This window comes from Falco biarmicus, chromosome 17 (assembly GCF_023638135.1).
Source record: "Falco biarmicus isolate bFalBia1 chromosome 17, bFalBia1.pri, whole genome shotgun sequence".
NCBI lineage: Eukaryota > Metazoa > Chordata > Aves > Falconiformes > Falconidae > Falco > Falco biarmicus.
The window spans coordinates 1571120-1595747 of NC_079304.1; the positions used below are offsets into that span (position 1 = coordinate 1571120).

At 48.6% G+C, this 24628-nt stretch overlaps 1 protein-coding gene across 1 annotated transcript; it reads right to left on the bottom strand.

The window, feature by feature from the left end:
- Positions 1–10873: 10873 nt before the first annotated feature.
- METTL2A (methyltransferase 2A, tRNA N3-cytidine) lies at positions 10874–24175 on the bottom strand. The gene is made up of 9 exons (XM_056362375.1): positions 24048–24175; positions 22176–22267; positions 17885–18246; positions 16483–16532; positions 15934–15994; positions 14617–14756; positions 13722–13828; positions 13456–13521; positions 10874–12103 (listed from the first exon to the last, which is right to left on the bottom strand). The coding sequence occupies exons 1-9, from the start codon at positions 24134–24136 to the stop codon at positions 11952–11954; spliced, it is 1119 nt and encodes a 372-aa protein (XP_056218350.1). The 5' UTR covers positions 24137–24175; the 3' UTR covers positions 10874–11951.
- Between the last annotated feature and the right edge of the window lie 453 nt (positions 24176–24628).

Below are 24628 nucleotides of genomic sequence, written 5' to 3' on the forward strand. Positions count from 1 at the left end.
GGCTGCTCATCCCGCGACCCGCTTGGCTTAGGGCTGGATCCGCTTTGTGAAACGCAACTGGGGGGGCGAGGGGGGCACCGGGGCTGGTTGGGAAGTGGCCGGGCCTGTCCGAGGGGCGGCAGGCGCGGATTAGCCATGGCAGCCGTGCTTCCCGCCGCTCTTCTGGAGGATTCGCCCGGGCCCGGAATGCCGAGGGGCGCCCGTCACCCCCGATCCACCGACGCCGATTTATGACCGAACTGGAACCTACCAGTTTGGCAAACGCTGGGATGTGGAGAAGAGCTGGCGGAGCATCACGGAAAAAAACGCTCTCGCAAGGCAACGGGGAGGGGGGCGGGGGGGGGGGGGAGTCGCATTATTTAAAAATTGTTGATTTATCATACATCGAGCCTGGCGTTCCTGGTGAAGTTACTGTTGCAAATGGCTCTCGCAGCGCCTGCCTGCTCTCGCAAGCTGCGTTTCCTGTGCTTTAATCTGGGTTTTTTTCGGTAAAAGAGCCGCTCCAGTTTCAGCTCCTGCTCCGTGAGTCACATTTTCAGCACGACCAGCAGCAGGATTTTGTAAAATAAATAAATAAAGAGCGTTTTGTGTGTGTGTTGTGGTTTGTTTTTTTGGGGTTTTTTTGTGTTGTTTTTTTTTTTTTAAATAATAAAAAGGAAAAAAAATCTAGAGTAAATATTCCATCAGCTGGTAAACTAATCATAGCCATTTAGGGGAGCGCTAATTAGTACCATTTGCAGTTAACATTGTTCAGGGAGGTATAAATTTCATTTGTGTGTTTGTTTGATTTTGGGTGGAGGGAGGAGAGGATCTGGAGCCGTTACACCCAACGAAGGGACCGACTTCCCGTACCCTTCGGCTCTGCCGGACCCCCGCCACTGCCCCTCGGGATGCCGCCGACTGGAAGGGGAGCAGTTCCCCCTCTCAGAGCGCTGGCCAGGGGTTGGGCACCAGTAACACCACACCTACGGCAAACCAGGCACCAGTAACACCTATGGTGCTGCCCCCCACCTTTGTGTTTTCGGGGTGATGGGGGTCGCTTTGATCTAATTTTTCCCGTGCTTTTTGGAGCGACCCTGGCGAGGCTCTTCCTGCTCTCCCCCGCACTGCTGGGCATGGCATTGCCGGGGATCGCGTCAGCAGGGATCGCATCGCCATCAATCTTCTCGTGTAGGCTACCAGACAAGCCCGCGGGGCTACCATTTCCCAATGGTGGTTTGCTCGCTATCGTTTCCACCGAAGTCGGACAGATCCGCCACCCTGCCCTCCTTCCCTCTGGCAGCACCGGGAGCCAGTGGCCTCCTGGAGGACTTACCGCAGACAGGAATGTCGCCCAACAGACATCCCGCGACACACTGGCAAGCCATGGGCTTGACGGAGGACCCGCGGTTGCGGCCCTGGGTCAGGCTGGAGCAGGGTGGTGACTTCCAACAAGGCAGCCAATGCCCTGAGGTGGCACCATCCTCTCCTTGTGCCGTGCCCCTCTCCCTGCCCCATGTTCCCTGCCTTCCGCAAAACAGCTGGGCTTTCTCTTCTCAGGGTGGTTTCGGGGATGGAGCACGTCCCCTGCGGGCATGCACCCCGCAGCGCGTTTTGGGGCAGCTCTGGTGGCTTGCTGCCTGAGGGCTCCACGGGCTCAGCTCTGCTCCCGGATTATCAGCAAGCTGCAAGTGCTCCCAAACCCCTTCCTCCTAGCCTTGGCGAGTCGCATCCGTCCCTACTACTCTGCTGCAGACCCAGCGGCCGTCCCTTCTGCCTTCATCCTCCAAAGAGCGGCTCAGAGCAATGCTTTCAGCTGCAGTTTCCTTCCCAAGATGCCAAAATAGCAGCTCAGACAGGACACAGCAGCTCATCTTTCTGCGGCACGGGGTGGGGGAAGGAATCAACAAGTTGCAGCTGTATTTCTGGCCATAAGCAGAAATTTTGGAGTAGCCTTTAAGGGTAGCACATGCTGTCAGCGGAGTGCCAGATAGCTACAAAGGGATTTTAGACAAGTTTGTCAGGGAGCCCGGGTAGGAAGCAAGTTACTGGACCGATTTCCCAGCTCAGATGAGCCTGTAAGTCAGTGACCTCAGAGTTTTTTCCTCCTACACTCCACCAGGACGCTGCTTTGAGCAGGGATGCGCCATCCATCCCAGCCTGGTACAGTGCTTCTTACTGTGCTGTGCCAGTGCACCCGAGACCAGGCTCCCGAACAGCCGTGGTGTCTAAGGTAAAAATCTATTTATCCGTGATCAGACATAGTACACTTGGACGTTTTTTCATGGCATTGTCTCCCGTGGGAGCTGATCCCACAGGTTGGGCTCAGCAGAGAAGTGGTGGACTGTTGTTTGTTTTGGTTTTTTTTTAAAAAAAAATTCTGTTTTCTAAATAAGAAAAGTCCACTTACTGGAATGTGCTTCTGGCAAGAAAAGGTGAGTTTGTGTTTCTGTTTTTGCAGGGAAAGGTTTCCTAATTCAAAGTGGCTGGAATATGTAAATATTTAATCATTTTGTATCGGAAAATTCTGGATTCAATTAAAAATTCTAATGTCAACTTTTCAGATACTACCTCTCTCTAAGCCTGTAAAGCATCAAAACCTAAACCATGCTTAAGGTTAGGAAACCAAAATTCTGTTGATCTCAACTTGATTTTCCCCATAGTATTTCAGTTTGTGAACGGTTCCAGCATGTTCGACTTTCTGGCCCAGCAAGAGAAGCGAGTGTTTGGATCTCCAGGAATCCTGGTGCAGGTAAACTTCTCCTTCCAACCCACACTTGAGTGCGGACACAGGAAAACTGTCCTGCTTTCCTCCTTTTGCATTAACTTCCTAAGAGTTCCCGAGCTCTCGTGCTTTTGGAGGAGCTGGTTTGAGAGCTGGCGACGAGGTGGCTATGAGCAATGCGCTACGTACATGGCTGACCAAAAATTATCTCATTCATGGGGGTAAGCCAACCCTCCTACACCACCGTCGTGCCAGATTCCTCCTGTACAGCATCCTGCTCTCCAGGTCTGCCATCAGCCAGTGTTAATGCTTCCTATTACATCCCCCGTGGCAGCTCTCATCTCCTTGCATCGGTCTCCTTGGATGTCAGCAGTATCCTTGGCATGCTGCGCTTCTATCATGTTTTGAAGAACTACTCGGCTGCTGCAGCCATTTTCTTTGTCACAAATTCGATTTGAGCAGCTCCGGCAGCTCCCCTCCAGCTAGCACGGCGTGAGTAGCAAAAGAAGGGCAAACCCCTGCCTTCGCATCACGGCTTCACTGCTAACACATGTCCAATTTGACTAAAATTTGCTAAGATCTTATAGATATTTTAACATAGCGTGTAACAAGTTCCTTCTGTCTTGAATTCTGAGAAGATAAAATACCAGAAGACAAGCTCCTGATCTTTTTGATGTGATTTTGGTGACTTTCCTTTGCCTCTGCTTTCCAGGCTTGTGAAATACTCTAACCGTTTTTTTCCTGGAGTTTCTGTGCTGCCATGAGGTCTAGAAATGCACTGACATAATGTAACACATACACTAAAGAGAGCAGAGATTCCTCTGTCGTGGCAGGATGCTGGGGGCTTGGGACTGGACTAAAGCACCAAAGTAAGAGCTGGCATCAGTGATCTCAAACCCAAACATTTTACAGCCACCGTGGGGGAAAAAAAACCCCAACAACAAAAACAAACCCAAAAAACCCTCCAGAGCAAGAGTTCAGCACTCAACAGGTTTCTTAAGGTTTTAGCACTGAGGGGTGACCTCATCTCTCGCCATCACATCCAGAAGAGGCAGCCCCTGTCTGCAGAGCAGCTTCTGTCACACCTAAGTCATGAGTTGCAAGATCTTTCTAGACTTGGGGCATTCAAAACATTTGCCCTTGTGTGGATTCCCCAGCATCTGGTAAGGGCAGGGCTCCAGGCACAGCCCTTCCCTCACCAGGAACATTAAAAGGGTCTCTCCTTATTTTCATTAGACGGGGAGAAAGCTGGTATCTCAGCTACCCAAAGACAACATGCCATCACCTGATTCCTTCCCGAGGCCATTCCGAGAGCCTCCACCCTCCCACACAATGGAGTTTATCTCCGAGGTTGTTCCTGCCCCTCCCTCTGTCTACACCTTCAGGTATCCCATTAGGGAGGCTTTGATACCCAAACCCAGTAGGAAAGCATCCAGGTCCCTCAGCCTCCAGGAGGCCAGCGCAGCCTCAGCACAGTGCCCTGCTCCCCGCAGCATGTGTCCTGCCTGCCACCACACGGGTACCTGCACCCCTGCGGCCACCACTGCCCTGCCGAGGGGAACCAAACCTCGCAGGCAGGAAAGGAACACCTCTGCCATCGCGCCCGCTCTGCCCAAAGCACATGGTACCAGCAAGACCCACTGGTTTTCCTTCTGCATGCACCTCAAAGATGCGATTCTCCTTTATGTGCCAGCAAGTCCTTCCCTGTCCTCACTACCAGCTTCCCAGAATACCAGAAGGTATAATTCTCGGCAGGATTTGCCCCCTGCTTCTCTTCCTCCTGCATGAAACGGGCATAATAACATCCCACCTTACAGGGCTTTTGAAAGCCTCAATTAAATAAACTGCTCTGAGATTTGTGTAAGAGGAAAATTAAATCAGCATCCCATTGTAAAGCTAGAGTTACTGCATGCCTCTCTGTGCAAGTATGTTCAACCCCTGTGTGAACGTCTGTAAATACATACCAACCTTCACAACAAGGCTCGCCTCAGTAGGGAAGAAGTCACCTGAAGTGGAGGAAAAGCCAGCTTTAGTTTTCCACGCGACCTTGATCGACCTCTTTACATCCACCCTTGGCAGTCAATGTGGAAAAAACAATGTGCAGCTGTGCAATTACAAGCGGTAGCACAGTGTATCTGCCTAGGTGGTGCTCCCCAGAGGAGGGGGACCACAGAGGAGGGAGCAGAGAGGGATATCTGCCCCTTTTCTTTCTAAACGCGGAAAGCCACATCCCGTGCCCCTGGAGCAGGGGGGCAGGGTACCTCTCCCCTTACGGCCATAGAGCAGATCCCGCAGCGTTCCCCACGTGCACTACAGCGGTGTGAGCCTGGCCTCTGCCACCTGGGACTGGAAACAGCAGCATCCCACTTCACAGGAGCTGAAAGAAAGTTTCAGAGGTCAAAGGACTGGCTGTGAGCCCCCAGAACTCCCCACTCCCCAAATAACACAAGAAGGCAAGAGCTGCAAGGGTCCTTTGGACTACAGAACATTAAACCAACCTGAATACAGCAGTCGTGCTCACACTCCAAATTCAAGCTGCTGTTCACACACTGTGCTGGTGCTTACAGTGAAGACTCTTCGGGGTTCTGTGGTACCAGGGAGCACGGTTTAGAGCAGCAGGGTCCCAGCCCCATCAGGATGTTCCTCCTTCCTGGAAACAGCCATGGACCAACAGCCTGGGAGCTCCAGGCAGGTGCTGACACAACAGACTTGCTAGTGGTCTTTGCCATCGATGCTTTCTGGCCCCAGCCAGCTCCTGTTCATCCAGTTGTGGGTCAAAGACCATATTTTCAAGAGTAAAACCCTTCACTGGCACAACATCTCCTGTTGCACCGTACAGCCTGTGGGCAGGAGGTGAAAGCAGAGGCACACGTGGCTCAGCTGCTCTTGCTTCTCCCTGTACGCATTCCAGCCGAGGCACCAGGTCTGGCTTGTGCTCTCCCTGACAAAAGCAGCCGCATCCCACCTACTGCATCCCACCTAGCGCAGCCCACCTACTGCATCTCACCTACTGCATCTCACCTGCTGCATCCCACCTACTGCATCTCACCTACTGCATCCCACCTACTGCATCCCACCTACTGCATCCCACCTACTGCATCCCACCTACTGCATCCCATCTAGCGCATCCCATCTAGCGCATCCCACCTAGCGCAGCCCACCTAGCGCAGCCCACCTACTGCATCCCACCTACTGCATCTCACCTACTGCATCCCACCTAGCACATCACACCTGCTGCATCCCGCCAAGCACATCCCACCTGCTGCATCCCACCAAGCACATCCCACCTGCTGCATCCCACCAAGCGCATCCCACCTGCTGCATCCCACCAAGCGCATCCCACCTAGCACATCCCACTGAGCTCCGATCAGCACCCACTGCTGCCCACACAGGGCATCTCCTCCCCGTGTCCCACCTTCTTGGCAGTACAAGCTCCCGTTAAGCGAGGCACTCGTGCACAGGAATGTAAAGCACAGAGCTGCCAATTCCTTTCCATCTAAACCCCCTTGCTTCACAGGAGAGTCCTCCAAAAACCTCCTCCCTCCTCCTCGCTTTTCTAGTGATTTCTGTCTTGCCCTGAAAACATAGATGACAACACTGTCACCATCAGAATCCCACAGACGCTGTACAAACAGACGTTTGCCTGGGACAGGCCCATGTCAAGGCAGATGAACAGCTACAACAGCAAACATCATCCTGATCATCCATCTTCTCTTCTGGACTGATTCTCCCCAACATGGCACCAAACCAGAAGCGGCGGCGCTGCTCCGATTGAGAAATCTGATCCAGTTGACTGATCAGAAGAGCAAAGAAGATTGCATGACTCGGTTTCCCTCCATCTGTCTTTACAGAAGTGGAAGGATAAACCCCAAATCCCTTAAGAACTTGATCCCTGCAGCCTCATCCTCACTCCATGGCGCTGAAACCTGCGCATCTTCCATTGCTCCAAGGGGAAATCACATCCGACCAACCTAATATTCACCAAGGGGAACCCATGCCTGACTCAGCTGCTACTCACTGAGGGGAAATCACGCCTGCTCAACCCTCAGCCTTCTCCGATGGAGTGCCTAGCCGGGTAGGTGAGGGTGGTGGATGTTGTCTGCCTTGACCTCAGCAAGGCTTTTGACACCGTTTCCCGTAACATCCTCGCAGGCGAGCTCAGGAACCGTGGGTTAGAGGAGCGGACAGCGAGGTGGGTCGGGAACCAGCTGAACGGCAGCGCTCAGGGCGCTGGGATCAGTGGCACAAGGTCTGGCTGGAGGGCTATGGCTCACAGTGACCCCCAGGGTCAGTGCTGCGCCCCGTCCCACTCCACCGATCCATCGGTGACCTGACCGAAGGGGCAGAGGCACCCTCAGCACGCCCGCCAACGGTACAGGACTGAGAGGAGCGTTCAGCCAGACCTGGGCAGGCTGGAGAGTGGGGGAGAGGGACCCCATGGAGTTCAGCCAAGGCAAGTGTAGAGGAGGGACGGCCCCACACACTGGTAGGGGCTGGGGCTGACCTGCTGGGAGGCAGCTCTGCGGGGAAGGCACTGGGAGTGCTGGTGGCCAGCAGGTTGCCCATGGGCCAGCAGTGTGGCCAAGGGGCCAGTGGGACCCTGGGGGGTGTGAGGAGCGTGGCCAGCAGGTCCAGGGAGGGGATCGTCCCCCTCTGCTCTGCCCTGGTGAGGCCACGTCTGCAGTGCTGTGTCCAGTGCTGGGCTCCCCAGTTCCAGAGAGACTGGGAGCTACTGGAGAGGGTCCAGCGGGGGCTGTGAGGATGATGAGGGGGCTGGAGCATCTTCCTTAGAGGAAGGGCTGAGAGAGCTGGGGCTGTTCAGCCTGGAGCAGGCGGAGGGGGGATCTTACGATGCCTACAGATATCTGGAGGGTGGGTGTCAGGAGGACGGGGCCAGGCTCTTCTCAGCGGTGCCCGGCGCCAGGACAAGGGGCCACGGGCACCAGCTGCAGCGCGGGAAGTTCCACCTGAACATGAGGGAGACCTTGTCTGCCCTGAGGGTGAGGGGGCACTGGGACAGGCTGCCCAGAGCGGCTGCGGGGTCCCCGTCTCTGGGGACACCCAGACCCGCCGGGCGGCTCCGTGCAGCCTGCTGGGGGAGAGCCTGCTCTAGCAGGGGCTGGGCCGGGCGACCCCCGGAGCTCCCCTCCCAGCCCCACCAGTCTGCGATGCTGGGACTCATTTGTGCTCAGGAAAAACAGTTCAGTTCAGTCTGGGTCTGTGATTCCTGTGGGGAATCCAACTGGGGACCAGCCAGGGCTCATCCCAACGCAGCGACACAAGGAAGCGCTTCCAGCTTTAGTTACAATGCAATGCCAAAAGCCGCTGGCATGCATACATGGAGGTTCCTTCTCCTCATACCTCTGTTTTACTGGAAATAACCAGGTCTCATTTATCCTGGAGCTCTGCAGCTAAGTACAGAATTAGAGCTGGTGGTGACATACCCTGAGAAGGTGAAGCTGAAGTATTTGGGGGAGAAGACAATTGTGTCTGGTCTCACATGCTTCTGGCCAGAAGCATTTGATGGTTACTGTTGTAACAGTAAAAACCACTACGGATGACTTCTGTTTCCCACTTTTCTGTGCTGTCAGAAAGATCCTGTGAAAGCTCCAACTTTAAGGGGAATTTACAATTTATTTATTTTTGAAGTGACGGTATCAGAAACATCCCCCAGCCTTTTGTTCTGTTTACCTCCCCTGTTCCCTTCCTGCCTCCCAGTTTCTAGCTGATCTGTGGAATCAGAATGCCACCAGAGGAACAAGGTACTGGGGAGGCGAAGGGTTCTTTGCCGTTCACTGGAGACCTCAGCATCACGGCTGGACCAAAAGCTTTTCTGCTGGACTAGTTCTGGCTCAGCCCAAGTCACAGGCTTGACGCATAATCCCTACATAAAAGGGTTATGCAAAGGGTCAGAACAGGTGACAATAAAGTTCCCTTCCTGCCAAAACAATCTACGAACCCCCACAGAAATCCACCATCCTCTGGCAAGAGCCAGGACCAGACTTTCCAAAGCATAAAGATGCCCAGCTCCAGCAGGGCAGGGGCAGCGCTCTGAAGAGCTACGAAACCATCTCTTCTGCTTGGGAGGTTCAACAGGCGACGCTGGCATTGCCTGTAAGGCACAGACCACAAGGCTGGAAATGCTGGGAACAAAACCAGAGCAGATACGTCCAGGATGGCTTTAAAGCTAATTTTACATTGCTAGAAAGGGAGAGGGGAAAAGAAAATAATAAAGGCACTTAACCTGGCTTTTCAATATAGTAAAAGTCAATTTGGAGATCTCCTTTGAACACGCTAGAAAGGCATTGTGCAACCCAGCCTGCTCAGCAGGCCCCAGGTGGGAATGGCAGGAGCTGCTGCAAGTCAGGACCGAGGTACCTGAGCGGAGCCGTGTGGGAGGTGAGACCTGGAGTCGCAGGAGAGCAGCAGTTTCAGAGAGGACGGGAGCTGGCGGAGAGTAATGAAGGAAGTATCTGTCTGTAGGAGGCCTGGCTCGATTCAAGGCCATTAACTTGTGGCTTTCTGAACACCACCAACAGGACTGGAAACAAAAGCATGGCTGCCTAGCATGGTTTGTGTTGAGTGATTGCTTGAATATTCCGGCAGAACGAAGAGCATTAAGAAAGGCAAAGAGCCACTTCAATGGCTGCAGGCTCACAGGGCTGCAAGTTTTTGCATGAAGCCCGAGTCAAAACCAGGCAGGCAAGTGGGATGTAGCCTTGAAAGTAGAAACAAATAAATTACTAGCCTTCATTTTCTCTCATTCAGGAGCTTAAGTTTAAAAGGGAGTCCATCAACTTTAAATAAATCATGTTTATAATTAAAAACATATTTTCCTGCGCTGCATACAAGCCTTTGGATGATTAATAAGGCATTTTTCAAATTACTTTAATTCACACTAATTATGCTGCTTGTTTACCCCAGTCAATAATTTTTGTTCCACGGAGATAAAGCTATCCCAGGAGGAGGTCTCCCTCTGGGGAGCAAGAGGGAAAGGACCCCAGGGAGCTGCCTGCGGCACCAGGAACACATGGGAGGTCTTTCACTGAAAGCTACAGAGCTGGTTACATGAGCCACGTCACATCGAACGCTCACAGGACTCCTTTTGCTATGCCCGGCTCTTTGCCTGGGTAAGACGAGGAGACACGAGCTTGCTCAGCTCCCAGAGGCCTTGAGCTGTGTTTTGCCTAGACCTTGCCCGAGGTACCAACCTTGACAGGGAACCAGACTTTGTAGGTTTAGCACAAAAACACAGCAGCGACTGCACAGCTTCTGGGCTGGGTCAGGCTTGTGCCTGGCAGAAGCCACATGTGCTTAGAAAGAGAGAAGCCTCATCTCTATTTCATCCCTATTTCATTCGCAGACACTGGAAAGTCTCAGCCCTTTTGAAAATACAGCACAACAAACTGGACCAGAATTCTCTTCCCAGTTATTTGATTCCCTTTCAACATTACTTAGAAGAATTAGATATATATATATAAAGCAATGGTGCGTTTCCATTCCTGCCCCAGCACCGCAGCTTGCGCCTTTGTGCTGCGAATGGATTTGCTGGGTCACCTTTCCACAGGAAGGGCAGAAATGTCCTGAGCCAGAAGCCTTTGGCTAGCAGACACACTAGTACCTGCAGGGTGACACAGTGACGTGCAAGTTACGAACGGCTCGTGCTGCCACATGCCCAGCAGAAAGTACTGCTACAGCCCCTGCCAGTGCTTCACAAGTCAGGGTGCTCTTGGTGTGGCTGTCCAGGACTCCTGCAGCCTCTCCAAAGACAGCAATGCCATTTCCTCATCTTACCCTTTCTCCTGTTCCAAGGCAGCAGTTATTTCATAACCTAAGTGGCCCTACAGCTGACAGTTATTCTTAGGCAACTGTAAGCTACAAATAAGAGTGTGTAGCTAACAAAACAGACATGTTTTGTGTAGCATGAACTGCTCTTCAGCCAGTGGTGCACACACAGTAGACCTTGTTGCATCATGAACTAAAACAAGGTAGGAGGTATCATCCAAGGTTTTCCCTTCTTGAGAGAAGAGAGCAGGCACTAGCGAGACTCACAACAGAAGAGGAAAAAACCCCTGTAGTTACCTAACGGTGGCCCAAATCCTTCAGCTCAGGCATGCAGAAACATGTGAGTTTCTGTGGCAGCCCAATTTATATTAATCAAACCAGCACTGAAAAGCATTACCACAAAATTTATTCTAATACCTGTTGTACCACACCCTAAAAATAACAAAAGAAAACAAGCTGAGATAAAAGGTATTTGCTGTCAAAGGTGGGGAAATACCTTCAGAAAGCCACAAGGTTGGCTTCCTCTAAGAAATTAAACAAGAGTGGTAGACATGCTTCAGATTTCTTACCGAAGACAGGTGTCTTGTCTCCTTGAGTTTAGCACGCCACCGTGACAGGGCAGCGCAGTTCGTGACCCGCGGGCTGCAGCCAGCAAGCACAGTTTCTCACTGTTCAAGCAGAAAAAGCAGGTAATTCTGTGTAAACCCTGGTCCCAGGAGCTGCTTGTGGTACTCCGCACTCTGGAGGTGCCCCAAAACTGGCATCAGCCCCAAATCTTTGAAAACCTGAACTCTGCCTAATATGAATGTATAGCACCCGAGCTATAGTGTGCTAGCTCCCTAGATGAACTTCCTTGTGGACAGTGAGGGCAAGGCAGCATGATCCGCTTTCTCCACCGAACATCTGCTCACCATGAGGCATCCATAGGGATGCTGGCAGAGAGAAACTAGCGTGCTCTCAGCTCCTGCCCTTGATCGACGTATTTGAACTTGTGGATTTGCACAAACCTGAACGACTAGAAAAGAGCTGCATGAGATAAGCTGGCTAAAGGACTCATGTTAGACCTAGTGACCAGTTGCAGAGAAGATGTATGATTTTTGTTCCCAAACAAGAGTACACAACACAGAGGTAAGGTCAAAGCTCTCCTTCAGTTTCATGTGGAAGTCCAGAGTAAAAGTGACTCGCTACTCAACTTGCTCAGCTGCTGTACGACAGCTTAACCATTTCTTAAGTTGTTAAAACCACAAATAATTTAAAAAACTCAGACCAGTAGCAAGACATCTAAAATACTGCTTAGTCTCCTCTTAGAGCATTCATCCTTAGCAAAACTCCCTTGAAGTGATGCTAGGCACTGTAAAAGGCACTGACATCCTGCGTGCGCTGAACTCCATAAAACCACATCTCACCAGGAGGAGACACTCATGGCCATGGAGAGGCTCCAACCTAAAAGCATGCCATTTCCTCAGAGCTGAGGGGTGGCAGGCTTGCGGTATTTGCACTGGATCCATACTCGATACATCGTCATTTGTTTCCCACGGTTCACTTGCAATCGCCGATCAACCAGATTCTGGATTTTCTCCAGCCCAGCTGCCGTGAAGAGATCGTCTAATTCACCTGGAAGCAGAGAGAAGGAGATGAGGATGCCGTAGCTTTCATTTAGACGGTACCTGCTCACGCTGAGGAGTAAACTGTGTTGCAAGATGGGCCAGAGGAAACTCACAGTCTCACTCTGGCAGGGAAACTTAAAGATCAGACAGGACTTAACTACTGTACTACGGGGTGTTAAGATCACCGTTCTAGTTTCCCTTGAGTTTAACTTCTACCAAGGAAGGAAAGAATTACTTGGAGGGCAACTAGAATTACAGAGACTTGACAAAGAGAAAGCACCAGTAGTTTCAGACACGGGCATTGCCTCTAGTGACTGATTAAAGGAGCATCTTCTGGCGAGTAGGGACAGATCCGTTCCTTCCCCCTCCCCCCTTTCTGCAGAGGAATTTCAGAGTCTGCAAGAGCAAAGAATGGGCTCAGCCTTACGCGTTTAAATGGTGGCAATAAGATCTGTGCTGTATAGGCTGGAGGGAAAAAAAGACTCATCAAGGTTAAGTTTGGGGGAAAAAAATCCTTCAAAAACCACACCCTGCTGGGGCCCAATCAAAGCACCAAGAGCCCCGGAGGCTGCAACACTGGCAGGTATTCCTGACCGAGCAGTGAGTATCGCGGTGCCCCAGCACACTGGCCGTGGGCAAAGCCAGACCGAGTCCTGCTGAGCAGCAGGGAGCTTGTTCAGCTGCAGCCGGGGAGCACGTGATTCGTGCAGTTTCTGTAGAAAAGGGCTAACAGGTCCCAGCTTGCGCTCTTTTATCAGATGCTTGCCATCATGGAGCGTTTGCCAAACACGCATTAAACATTAATTTTGTTGTGACAAACAAGACGTGCAGTGGGGAAGGGAATAGTTCGTTGCAGTTGTGCCACTGCTCTAAAACTGACCATGCAGAGGGGCCCGTGGTGGAAGCGACTGAAGGTGCAGCTGGTGATCAGCGGGGAGAATGCGAACCCTGCTGAACACCAAGCAGCAGCAGAACTGGAGGGGCTGCCTCAGCTCGGTGCTGAACCGCACCCTTCTTACTTCCTCACAGAACAATAAAGTTAAGAGAAGTTCCTTCAAGTGGTGTCCATCTCACTCTGTCCTCCGCAGGTGACGAGACTCAAGGAGAGCTCCTCCAGTCCCACCCCTCCCAGTGTAGCAAACACACTAGTTTTCCTCTAAAGGGATTTTCCATTAAGGAATTTGCTACACTATATTCACACCAGCAAGTGACAAGCCCAGGTCCCTGTGAAATTTGGAGACATTTAGAATTTCACGCTGCTCCAAGAAAGACAGGCTGGGAAGAGCTGGTGGCAAAACCCGAGGGCACAGGGACAAAAAGGGGTGAGGAGAGTCACAGGGACGTTTTCTAGCCTCCTACCTTGTGTGAAGAAGTAGACTCTGGTGCCATCACCTCGCACATAGAAGTTATCAGACAGACATTGACCTAAGGGCAAGAGGGATTTAGACGTTTACCAGTTGTCATTTAAAAATCAGCAACTGCCATCCAACAAGAGGCACTTCTCCCAGCACACGCTATGCTTAAGGGGAATTAATGAGCTGCCTCCTGAACAGGGCAGACACTACTCCAGAGAAGCATCATCTATTAGTGATCTGGCAAGACTCCCCACAGGGAAAAGAGAATACCTTTCTTAAACCGAAGCTGGGCCAGATCATAACGGCCATAATCTCGTAACAAAATCATTCCTCCTGGTTTCAGAAGGCGACTCAGTCTGTTAACGATGCACTGCATCCTGAGGAAAGAACAAAACAGAAGTATTCAACGTTCTACAGAATGACACTTGTTTCCTCCTCCTACTTTCCAAAACAAAGTTATAAACTTTTACATATGTTTCAACTTCATATAAAGAGCTACCAAAAGCTAGAAGTTTTTGGAGCTCTCTCAGGCTTAGGTGGGCTGATTTTATTTGGCCACCTTATTTCTGACACTCCCTGATTCTGCTTTTTTTTCTATAATGATAACTTAGCCTGGCACAGCAAGGATTAACTGCTGTCTCTCATTAATTACAAAAGGATCGCCACTGGTTGCTGTAAAACAAGTAGTAAGTGAACATGAAGAAAAATGCTGTGAAATAAAACCAAAGAGAACAAAAATGAGAGACTAGTGCAGGTTGTAACACACTGTCACTTTTCTTAATGATTTTCTGAACCTGTCCTCTCCCTTCTTGCCACCTCCCATACAGGAAATTCCTCTAGCCTTTGAGCCTTACAATCTAGCAGCACACTTTCCACAAATAGGTGCTGAGTGCTCAGCGTGGCTGGGGTTCAGAACAGGTGAGCAACTATGACTGCAGCAAGATGCCACTTATAACCACTTAGCACTTCAAAACCACACCTACCCCGTGCCAAAATTTATTACAACAGAAAATCCTGCAAATTTCATTTTCAGAAGCTTAATGGTAAACTGGACCAGAGAAAGAACAAACTTTAACTTTCCTTGAGAGGAGGGGACCTATATTTTAAAGAACTCTAGTTCTCCATGCATTATCTTCTGCAGCCAGAAGGAATTATTAAAACTTACTTCTCTGGGAGAATTGCTGAGAGGACAAAGATAAGAATAACAACGTCAAGACTCTCATTTGGCATTGGGAAAGGACTTTGGTCATTGCACAGGTCATGGACGAACGCAAAGCAGCGAGAAGAATCGTATTCTGCATTGTTCTGTATTTAAGGGGAGAGAAATTAGAGCATTAGCAACAAACTCTGAACTCGGTATTATCTGGACATGTGAGCATTTTAACTTTCACATAAAAAGGTGGTGTCTGCAGAAATCTGTTCCGGCCTCACTGGACCAAGGCAGCTGGGGTCAGACAGGTTCCTTGGTCAGACAAGGATCAGGGGTGAAATGTGAAAAATAAGTACGCATGGGAGATTTACAAAGAGCTTGGGACTTGTTACATTCAGACAATCAGCGCTGCCAAACCCCTAAAACTGGATTGAGGCATTATTGCAATTTTAAGGTCAGATTTTCCACTAATAGTGGTAAGGAGTGAGGGATTTTCACTGTTAAGCTGGAGATCCTTACAAAAGTGAGAGCGTCAGGGCCCCTCTCTGCATCACTGAAAGCAATATTCATTTCAACTACAAGCAGACTACTCCCTATACCCCAAAAATCAAATCTGGCTGCCTAAAGTTGCAATCTTAAAAATCACATTTAAACTTCTAAAAGAAGTGGTATATTTTTCTAAAGCTGCTGCTACTGATTGCAGTAGCCTCTATAAACAGTGCTTGTGTCACCTTAAGAGGATGAAATGGCATGCTGCCTCTGCTGCTGTGCTCCTCATCTTATCTCCTGAAGTGACTGATAACATTTGAGACTTTATATATTTTCAGTTCTGTTCTGACCTGAAATTTGTTAGCTGTATTTGTCCTTTGACTAAATTCCAGCCTCCTGCTCCACAGACAACAGTATCCCTCCTCAGCTGCCTGTGCAGAAGCAATCAGACCATGTTCCCAGAACTGCAGTGGCAGTAACGCACAGACAAACCAAAACCAGCTTCAGTTCCTGTTAAAAAATAGCCGGAATGTTTCCAAGGTTCAGCAGTTACTCAGCTAAAAGAGCACTGGGTTTCAACAAGTACTGCCAACCACAGGGGAAAGAAAATCTGGCTGACTTGTCTGCTGCTAATGTGACACTTTGAGAGTCCCAACTTCCCTCATTTCTGCACTTTGATGGCTTATTTTCCTGATTTACCAGTACAAGGGTCAACATCAGGGCTAGCTCAAACAAGAAAGCTGCCAACACAGCCAGACAGCCGGAGGCAGCTGTGATACACTTGTGTTAACGCGCAGTTGGCGCCATGTAATTCCCACCTTGGTAAGTCACCACTGTGTTTACCTGGACAAGATCCACAGCTGTTGTAGAAAAATCACAGCAATAAACAAAAAGGCCTGGGTCACTGAAATAAATAAAAGAAACTATCACCACTTATATAAAGGTGGTCCAGAGGAATTAAGAAGTGTCTCAAATGCACAGAGCACAGAATTGGGAGCTAGAAATCCTGGGCTTTACTCTCTCTCTGTCAAAGATGCCTGGTGCAAAATCTGGTGGATCACATTGCTCCTTTATGCCCCAGTTATTCTCAGGTAGAACTGACTGCTTACTTTTCCCTCTGGAACAGGAGAGGCACTAAGGCCTGTATGAAAATGCTTTCACAATGAGATGTGTAAACTTGCATCACATTTTGATGGTTGCCTTCCAAGACCAAAGACTTCCAAGCTCAAAACACAACTGTTTGAAGTTGCAGATGGCAAAGGTAGCAAAGGTACCGTTTGCATCTGGCCTTTCTCAGAGATTATCTCAACTAAGAACACATGCAACATTTTTCCAAGCATTTTTCAGAGGCTGGTATATCATGCAGGTAAAAGCCTACTGAGGACTACTTACTTGTTGGTTTGTAAAATTGGGAAGACTGTATTTCCAGCACCACAGCCAACCTGCACAAACAAAGCAGATGTACACATAGTGAAAATAATTTCTTCAGCCTGTCCCATGCAGCTGATTTCAAATCATCTCTCTACAGCCATGGAACAAAGAGCAACTCATGAGTAACAGCTGAGCATAGCAGTGACTATCTGCAAATCTCACTGCAAGATCTGAGTACGTTCAGCTCTGAGGAGCAGACTTACTTATACGCGTTTGTGGGAAACCACTAAGCCGGTTCTCGTAGAAATCTTACTAACAAGCTATATAGTGTTACTCTTCTGAAAACTGTTATTGCTGGAATCGCAAGCATAACAACCAGTATGAGTCACTGAAGCACTGGCAAAGGCCATGGATTAGTTGCATTCACATCCACAGACAATCAGAGCAACAGAGAAAGAAGTTTTCTTTACTATAATTACATCCTGCTGTTTCAGAGCTTCCTTCACTAGACGGCTTGTCCTCAAGTTACAACTAGGTCTACAATGATTGCGCCTTTTTACTCTTTCTGCTTGTTCCCACTTGAAGAGAAGATGGCTCACCAAGTGAGTTTGGGGAATTTTCCTCTGAATGTTTAAGGAATCAGTAAAATTGAATTAGACTGAGGAGAAAACACCACTGATGGCTTGCCGTGACAGATATTACCAAGAGTACTCGGGTGAGACAGGAAGGCCACAATGGCCCAAGAACATCAGAGTATAAGGAAGTCTCAAAGCCTCAGATTAAATAAAAAAATTTAAAGGAGAGTTCATATTATTGACTTTCCCTGGAAGGGCAGAACTTCCACAGGACATGAAGCACTCAACAAAACTAGCGATATCTACAGTGAACAAACTAGAGATGGCAGAGCAAAAGGTCATTCCCAGCTGTGAGGAGTCTAATATTTACAAATCCAACTGACTTTTCTGGGACAAACCCTCTGCCAATCTGAGATCCCCTGTTACTGCACGGGCCATAAGGAACAAACCAAATAGCATCTTTACATACTTGGTTTCACTGTTTTGTTTCACACCTCCCAAAGCAAACAAGAGTCAGCACAAAAATGCAAAACATAAACAACATGGGAAAGCTTTATACAGACGAGAACCAGCTTCTTCAAAAGATGACTTTCAAATGCTTGTTTCAACATCTGACAGGAATAGTTTGTCTTTTAAACTCAGAAACTTCTTATGGTCCTTGTGCTCTGCCAATTCACAGTCTGAACCAATGGATTTAATTCCGTTCTAAACTTTTTTGCATTTTACTGACTTAAGACAATCATCCCATTCACTTGCTGTTTGCCAATGATGCATAGTTTTATGTCTCAGTCACACTAACGCTGACACAAGGGACTGTGTGATGTGTGACACTGTTTCACGGCTATTACCTCTAATATACGGTAAGATGCAGATGATCCTGGGTAATCTCCATCACTTTGATTCAGCTCACTATACTTCTGTGTAGCCAACTCTTCTGTGCAGATCTTAGGTGTGCTTTTTATCAGGTTTAACTGATTCTCTGCCCTGGTTTCCAATGAACAATGTCCCTTTTCACAGCTTCCCAGCCCTTCGTTGTCGGATTCTTCTTTGTTACTAAATTCATGCACAGAATCCCCATTTTGATTTGGGTTCCTGCTAGGTGCCAGCTCAGGAAATTCAGTGAAGAGCCAGTGCCTGTCCTTGAAGAAGCCATTTTCATGGATTTTATAAAAGTCATCCCAGTACCTCTTAGCATTCACCTCATATTCCTCTGTGAATACAAACAAAAACGTCACCAGCAGCCAAATCAGAAGGTCTCAGAGTTTAATCAGTTTAGACAGCGAGGGATCACTGCAGACATCTATTCAGCAATCTGCTTTAATACGTAAGGTTACCGACTGAAAATCCCCTTTATTTCAACTGTGCCATCCCCCATAAACACTCAGCCTGCCTCCTCACAGTCACTTTTTTAGGACTGAAAAAGGGAGAAGATATAGAAGAGGCAACTGTCTCCTGGTAGGATTTAAGGGAAGCTAGCAACCGAAAAGGTGTCTTTGAAGGAGACTGGAATGAAAAAAATCCAGGTTTTACTTCCATCTCTAACATTAACTTCTTCAGTTCACTGGAACAATTCATTTGGAGCCTCATGACAGTAAGTCTCAAGCACTTGCAACTTCTAAGGAATTCTACAACAGCTGCCTGGACTGAAGAGCTCCTGTCTAACACGCTACCCCCTTTTTTCAGATGGAGAAACAGAAAAGTTAGTCAACATACAGCGCTGGCAGAAAGCTCAATTAGCATTTGCACAATACTCCAAGATTACGAGACAGAACGTTTTACACAAGTATCGCTAGAATCCAGTCTACAGCACTTTGTGCATGTTGGAGCATCACACATTTGTGGAATAAAAACAAGAGGGGAATCAACAGAAGTGAACACTGTCATTATACTGGAGAGCCAAGGAGGATAAAGATCGTAAGAATGAACTTTAGCAGCAAGCATTGCCATTTTCACACCAAGTGGATACACTCCAGTAGCAAAATGAACATTACAGAATGCTGGAAGAACACTTGCAAAGCCATGATCTAGTGAAATTTGAGTCACCCACAGAATTATTTCCACACATCTTCACAGATTTCAGATCAAGTACAGTTCGAGGGGAACTATTTTTGCCATGGGAAGTACGAATCCAACTGGCTTCCCAAATTCTCATCCGTGCGATGAGTTCTCTGTCCTGGGAAATAAGAGCTAATTATAGCATCCTATGCCTGTCATCACCCAGAGGCATTAACATCCACAGCCAGAGATCCCAGCTGCATTTCAATAACATGCAATTCCTTAGCCGTCTTTGCACAGCAACAAGTGCATTATTGAATGCAAATGATTCTCCCACAATTAAAGACAACGACTGCATGTGAGAATGGATAACCTCTCTCCAACATCTACTACTAAGAGTAGGGTTAAGAGAAAGAGCAGGCATCTTAAAATTGGAGATTAGCATTATTATCTGAGCTGCAGTTTATTTACTAGTCTTTCTGGAAAGTATACAAGTGTTTAGAAGATATCTGAAGGGAGACAGTAAAACGAACCAATAACACCTGGAAACATATGTAGCCTCAGCCAAATATAGACAAAAATTGCTTTAAGAATCAGAAGGCAGTCGTATGTGTATTTTTAGCAGGATCTATCCCTGAAGCACTAAGAGCTATACATAAAAAATAATCTCTTTACCTCAACTACCAGGATTTTTACCTTTTAAGAAGTTTTGTCCTTAAACCCCAAGCCAAAAGAAATTATATTGTCTGATATTAGACTAGAGCAGTAAGTTTGTGCCATGATCTCACTGCAGCTCGAAGGAAGCAGGGTCAAGTCAGTTTGCTATTTGCATAGGAGACCTCAGTGGCTGCTAATGCCAGAGGAAGAACTGCTACTGAGTCGTGCCCCAGTGCACTCCTTCCTGAATTGTCACTTCTTCCAAGTACTACTAGGGATATGCAGGGCTGCTGGGGCTGGAAATGCTCTTTCACCTAATAAAAGTATAAAGTTCTGATTCCTGCTGGTCCCAAACAATCCCATGACAGCCTGACGGTAATGGGATGCTTACCTGAGGTGCTGGGGTGAAATTCCAGCCTAGCCATTTTGGATTCCCTGTATTTTTGCCGCAGTATAACGCTGAACAAGACATTGCGCTCTTCCTGTGTTAAAATATTGTGAAATTCTCTTGGATGTACTCCAATCCATGTGTGCGGAAGCTTTGTTTAAAGCTCATTTACCTTATAGCCTAGTGTTTTCAAAGGACTGGAATAAAGGATCAGTAACAATATAAAAGCAAGAAATCAAGGGGCAGCCGACAAAGATCATGCAAGAAACAGATTTAAAGTAAAAAAATGACCGTATTAACTTTTCAGTCTGACTTCCTGCACAATTTATACCAGAAAAGTTCACATAATCCTTGCTTCAAGATCTTTTTTGTGGTGTTAGCTCATGGGGACATAGGTGTGCGAGCCAGATTCCTCCAGAGGCTTTCTTGATAAGGACTCCTGACTTTTCTGCTCGTTTTTGTAAGGACACCCCCAAAGCCAAGCCCATACTCACCCCTTCACACTGCAGAAGAAGGGCAAACAAAAGTAACTGTTCACAAAAGACAGGAAGAGAACCAGGGACCCCCTGAATTGCATGGGGGCTAATTATAGAGCCTCAAAAGGAAACCGAGAAACTCTTCCACTTCTTTCTTTGTTCCCGGCCAGGAGACACATCTTCAACATACCCCATAGAACTTCTCTGCTTCTTCAGAACAAATTCTGACAGCCCCAAAAAGTCCACAGAGTAATACAGCCATGATGACCAATAGTCTGCCTTTGTTCTCCTGCTTGGACATTACTGATTCTCAAAATACTAGACCCTTCAGGCACATTTGGCTGGGCTGGCTTCCCTACATTTCAGCCATCCCATTGTCTCCACACGCTTCCCACTGAATAGCAACCATCAACATTTGACTGGCCTCCATTGTTCAGTCTGGGAAATACATCATGAAGACCTGACAAACTGCTCTAACAGCAAATTGCTCCACAATTTCATAGTTGTATATAGGTTCTTAAAGCATGACAGACAGTATCCTTTAATGTTAACCAGATTTTAAGATGAAGTCAACACAATGGGCATCACAATAGAAACTGCTGGATACTTCTGGGAATCCAAGAAATTAGGAGGGTTGCTCTTTGGTGTAATTAAATTTGCTATTGTGAACACAACTGGAAGCTATATGGGAAGTGTCTCAATAGCTCCAGTAGTGTTCAGCATAGCCTTACAGATGACACAGTCAATTTAATTTGAACAAAAGAAGTAGATCTGTCCTAGCGCTCGGCAGGGTAGAACAAGATCATCATCAAACAAGACTCTTATCGTACCAAAGAACAGGAAGCCATTTCCCCATCAGTTAAGGGACTGGATGATACCTCTAACAGGCGTGGAGGAGCATTATTACCAACTCGGAACAGCTTCAACTATATTAATTGACTATAGAACTCTGCACCTTTAGCTTGATTCAGATTCAGGTAAGCTTTACATTTTGGCTGTATAAATATCCTTTAAGCCAAGTTTGAGGAAATAAAAATTTTAGAATCCCTCTTCTGCCTCTTTGATGATAAGCACTTCAATCAGGATAAAATATTTTTTTAATTCGCTTCTGATTTAATCACTATCATGCTGTTTGTTAATTTGGTAGAGACAGATATGGACACTACTTTATTAGGCACTTAGGAGAAAAACTGAGCTTGAATTAGGGATAGCTCTGCAGCATGCAAAGAAAACATTGGCTGATAGAAGTTAAGTTTTAGAGAACAAAAGCAAGCAGAGGCAATAACGCTACAATGAAAGAAGTTTGTTGATAAGGAACACTAACAAGTATTTAAACATACACAACATGAACAAAGCAGCTCAACCAAAGATGACTCCTCCCAGCCAAGACCATTTCTGTTCAGGTAAGATGAGTCTCTGGAGAAGGTGGAAAAGTCACTGAAAGGTAAATTAGGACCAGAAAGGTTCCTCCTCCTCCTCCATTTTTTATCACCAACAACTAGGAATGATTCAGGAGAGAGGGGAAGGGAGGAATAAATGACGATGCATACGCAGCTCTGGCCAGACTGTTCCGCTCTTGTAGTGTAAGGCAAGATTTTACATTAGAAGATTATCCAAAAGTACCTTGTTTATCTTGTGGCAATAGCTGTGAGCTGTTCTCTTGAACTTTACTCCTGGCATTTGCTTCCTGCTCTTCCGACCATTCCACATTATCCCTGTTGTGAAAAAGAAGATGAACTACTCAGCTAAGAATAGTAGGGGAAAGACAGAAAGAAAAGAGAAAGGTCTAGACAGCCCTCCAAAGTGACAGCTGTGGAGCTCTTCCACGATCTCCAATTCTAGCTCAGCAGCCACACAAGAGCTATCAGCACATACCGTTCCCAGTTCTGAATGAACTGTGCTTGTAGCATTACAAAAGACGTAACTGGAAGGGATCCCAAGAGACACCAAGTCTGTCCCCTAAGATACTCAGCCAAGCTTGGAGGAAATAAATCCTTACTACAAAACCACGAGGGCACTCAGCACGAACTGGCCTCCTTGGAGAGGAACTGCCATTCTCACACAGTGAAAAACACTTGTTCCTACACAGGCAATAAACAGGTAGGCGCTTGTGTGCTTTCAGTCAAGCAGGTCATCAACACAGGCCACCTGATTTAGCTTAGAAAACTACAATTTCTTTCTCAAGTTTAAACAAAAAAGGCAGTAGGGTTATTTGGAAGGTAAAGTGCTATATTAACATTAAATCCAATTATGAGAAAAACACGCAGGAAGCTTTAAGTTATTAATACTTCTTAATGCTTTAAATGTGCATACACTATTGTGTAGTCATTAAAGCGATTCACTTGACCTTTTCTCATTAAAAGAAGTGAACGAGAAGCAGAATACAAGGATCAAGAAGGACTATTCTGGCCTCAGGAGAAATTAGTCTTTTGATATTACTTCACAAAACAAAGACTTAAACGTCAAGTCTGTGAAAAACTAGATTACTAGCAGTTTCTGCAGGAAAGTAGCATTGAGGATATGCTTTTGTAATATACCTTTGGTATACTATAGTCCCAAAATGAGTGACAAGCTGATACATGTGCATATTACTTTATTACAAATTAAGCATACTCAATTCTTAACAGGGTATAGCAGCCAGAGACCAAAAGTGGACATGCAAAATACCTCCAGATTCCAGCAAATCTGAGAATTTGGGTGCTTAACATATCTTAACAGAACAGCTTTCTCCAGCCAAAGACCTCCTGTTCCAAGCTGACACCTGGCACTATCTCCCACTGCTACAGCATCGCATGGCAGCAGATGGGTGAAATGATCTTCGCTCCGTTCCTACATTAGTCACTAATGTCCGCGGATGGAGAAGTGTTATAGATTTCTGCGAGTGGCTAATTCAACTTTATTAACTATAGCAATGAAACAATTGCTACAAAGCAAAGCAGCACATTTTCCAGACAAATCAAGGGAGCCTGAAGAATCCCAACTGTTTCGGGAGGAGCTAAGGAAGGCTCAGGACCCCCCCGGGAATAGCACTCCCAAGTACCTGCCGAACCGGGCAGGGCCCTCCTGCTCCTCCAAATCCTCATGGCACTGCCTGCCATGCCAGCAGCGGCCCGGCCCAGGGATGCCAGGCCCCCGCCATAGGCTCCCCTCGCTGCCTGGCCGCCAGCCCCGCACCCACAGCCCCCCACCTGCTCCGTGCCCCGGCGGGCGCTTCAGAGCCGAGCCCGGGTGCCGGGAGCAGGGCGCAAACAGCTCTGCGGCGGGGCCCCTGCGAGGCGGAGCGGGGCAGCTCGGGGCTCACCCACCCCGGCCACCGAGAGCCCCATTACACAGCGCCTCGCCCCAGACCACCAGCAGGCCCCCCACAACCGCCGCGGAGGCGCCACAGGCCTGCAGCGCCCCGGCCGGCTCCCCGGGCCTCTCCGGAGCGACCAGCAAAGCGCTGGGCACCCGGAGCAGGCACCGACAGGGCGAGAAGGCGGCGGCCGCCCTCACCAGGCGTTGTGCTGGAAGAGGCGGGCAGGATCGGTGAGGAAGCGCCTGCCGAAGGGCCGCCGCTCCGGCGCCTCCCTGGGCGCCGCCATGACGGCGCGAGCGGAACCGGAAGCGGAAGTACCGGCCTCCGCGTCCGACGCGAAAGGGGACTCGGCGGGCGGCGGTCACGTGAAGGGGGTGGGTCACGTGGGGGCGGCGGCCGCTGCCTGAGGGAAACGGCGGGGCGGCCGCGGGGGGTGGCTGGGGAACGGCGGTTCCCGGCTGTCGCTTCACGTCTCGTACAGTGGGGTGGGGTGAGGGAGGGCCCCGGGCCCAGCCCCTGCCGCCGCCCGGCGCTCAGCGGCCTTCGGTGGCGGCCAGGCCCGGCCTTGGGCTGCCGCCCGTGGCGGAGCGCGGCCTACGGGGCTCGGCGGCTGGGAGCAGCGCCTGCGGGGGGCCGGGGGGAGGCAGGGGGCTGTGACATGTCATCCTGGCTGGTTTAGCTTTGCGACTATATTCCTTACCTGCTCTGTTTGAGTTTGGCAACCGCATTGTTTGTTTCAGAGGAAGCGCCATCGATAGACCGCTGAGTGACCCCTGGT

What these genes read in the sequence shown, in the direction of transcription:
- METTL2A (XM_056362375.1), bottom strand. Translation starts at nt 24,136, where the DNA reads ATGGCGGCGCCCAGGGAGGCGCCGGAGCGGCGGCCCTTCGGCAGGCGC. An exon ending in CATCTTACCGTATATTAGAG is followed by an intron (nt 16,533 to 17,884) that starts GTAATAGCCGTG and finishes TTGTTTGTGCAG; the next exon opens with GTTGGCTGTGGTGCTGGAAA. An exon ending in CAGCTGTGGATCTTGTCCAG is followed by an intron (nt 14,757 to 15,933) that starts GTAAACACAGTG and finishes CCTTAAATACAG; the next exon opens with AACAATGCAGAATACGATTC.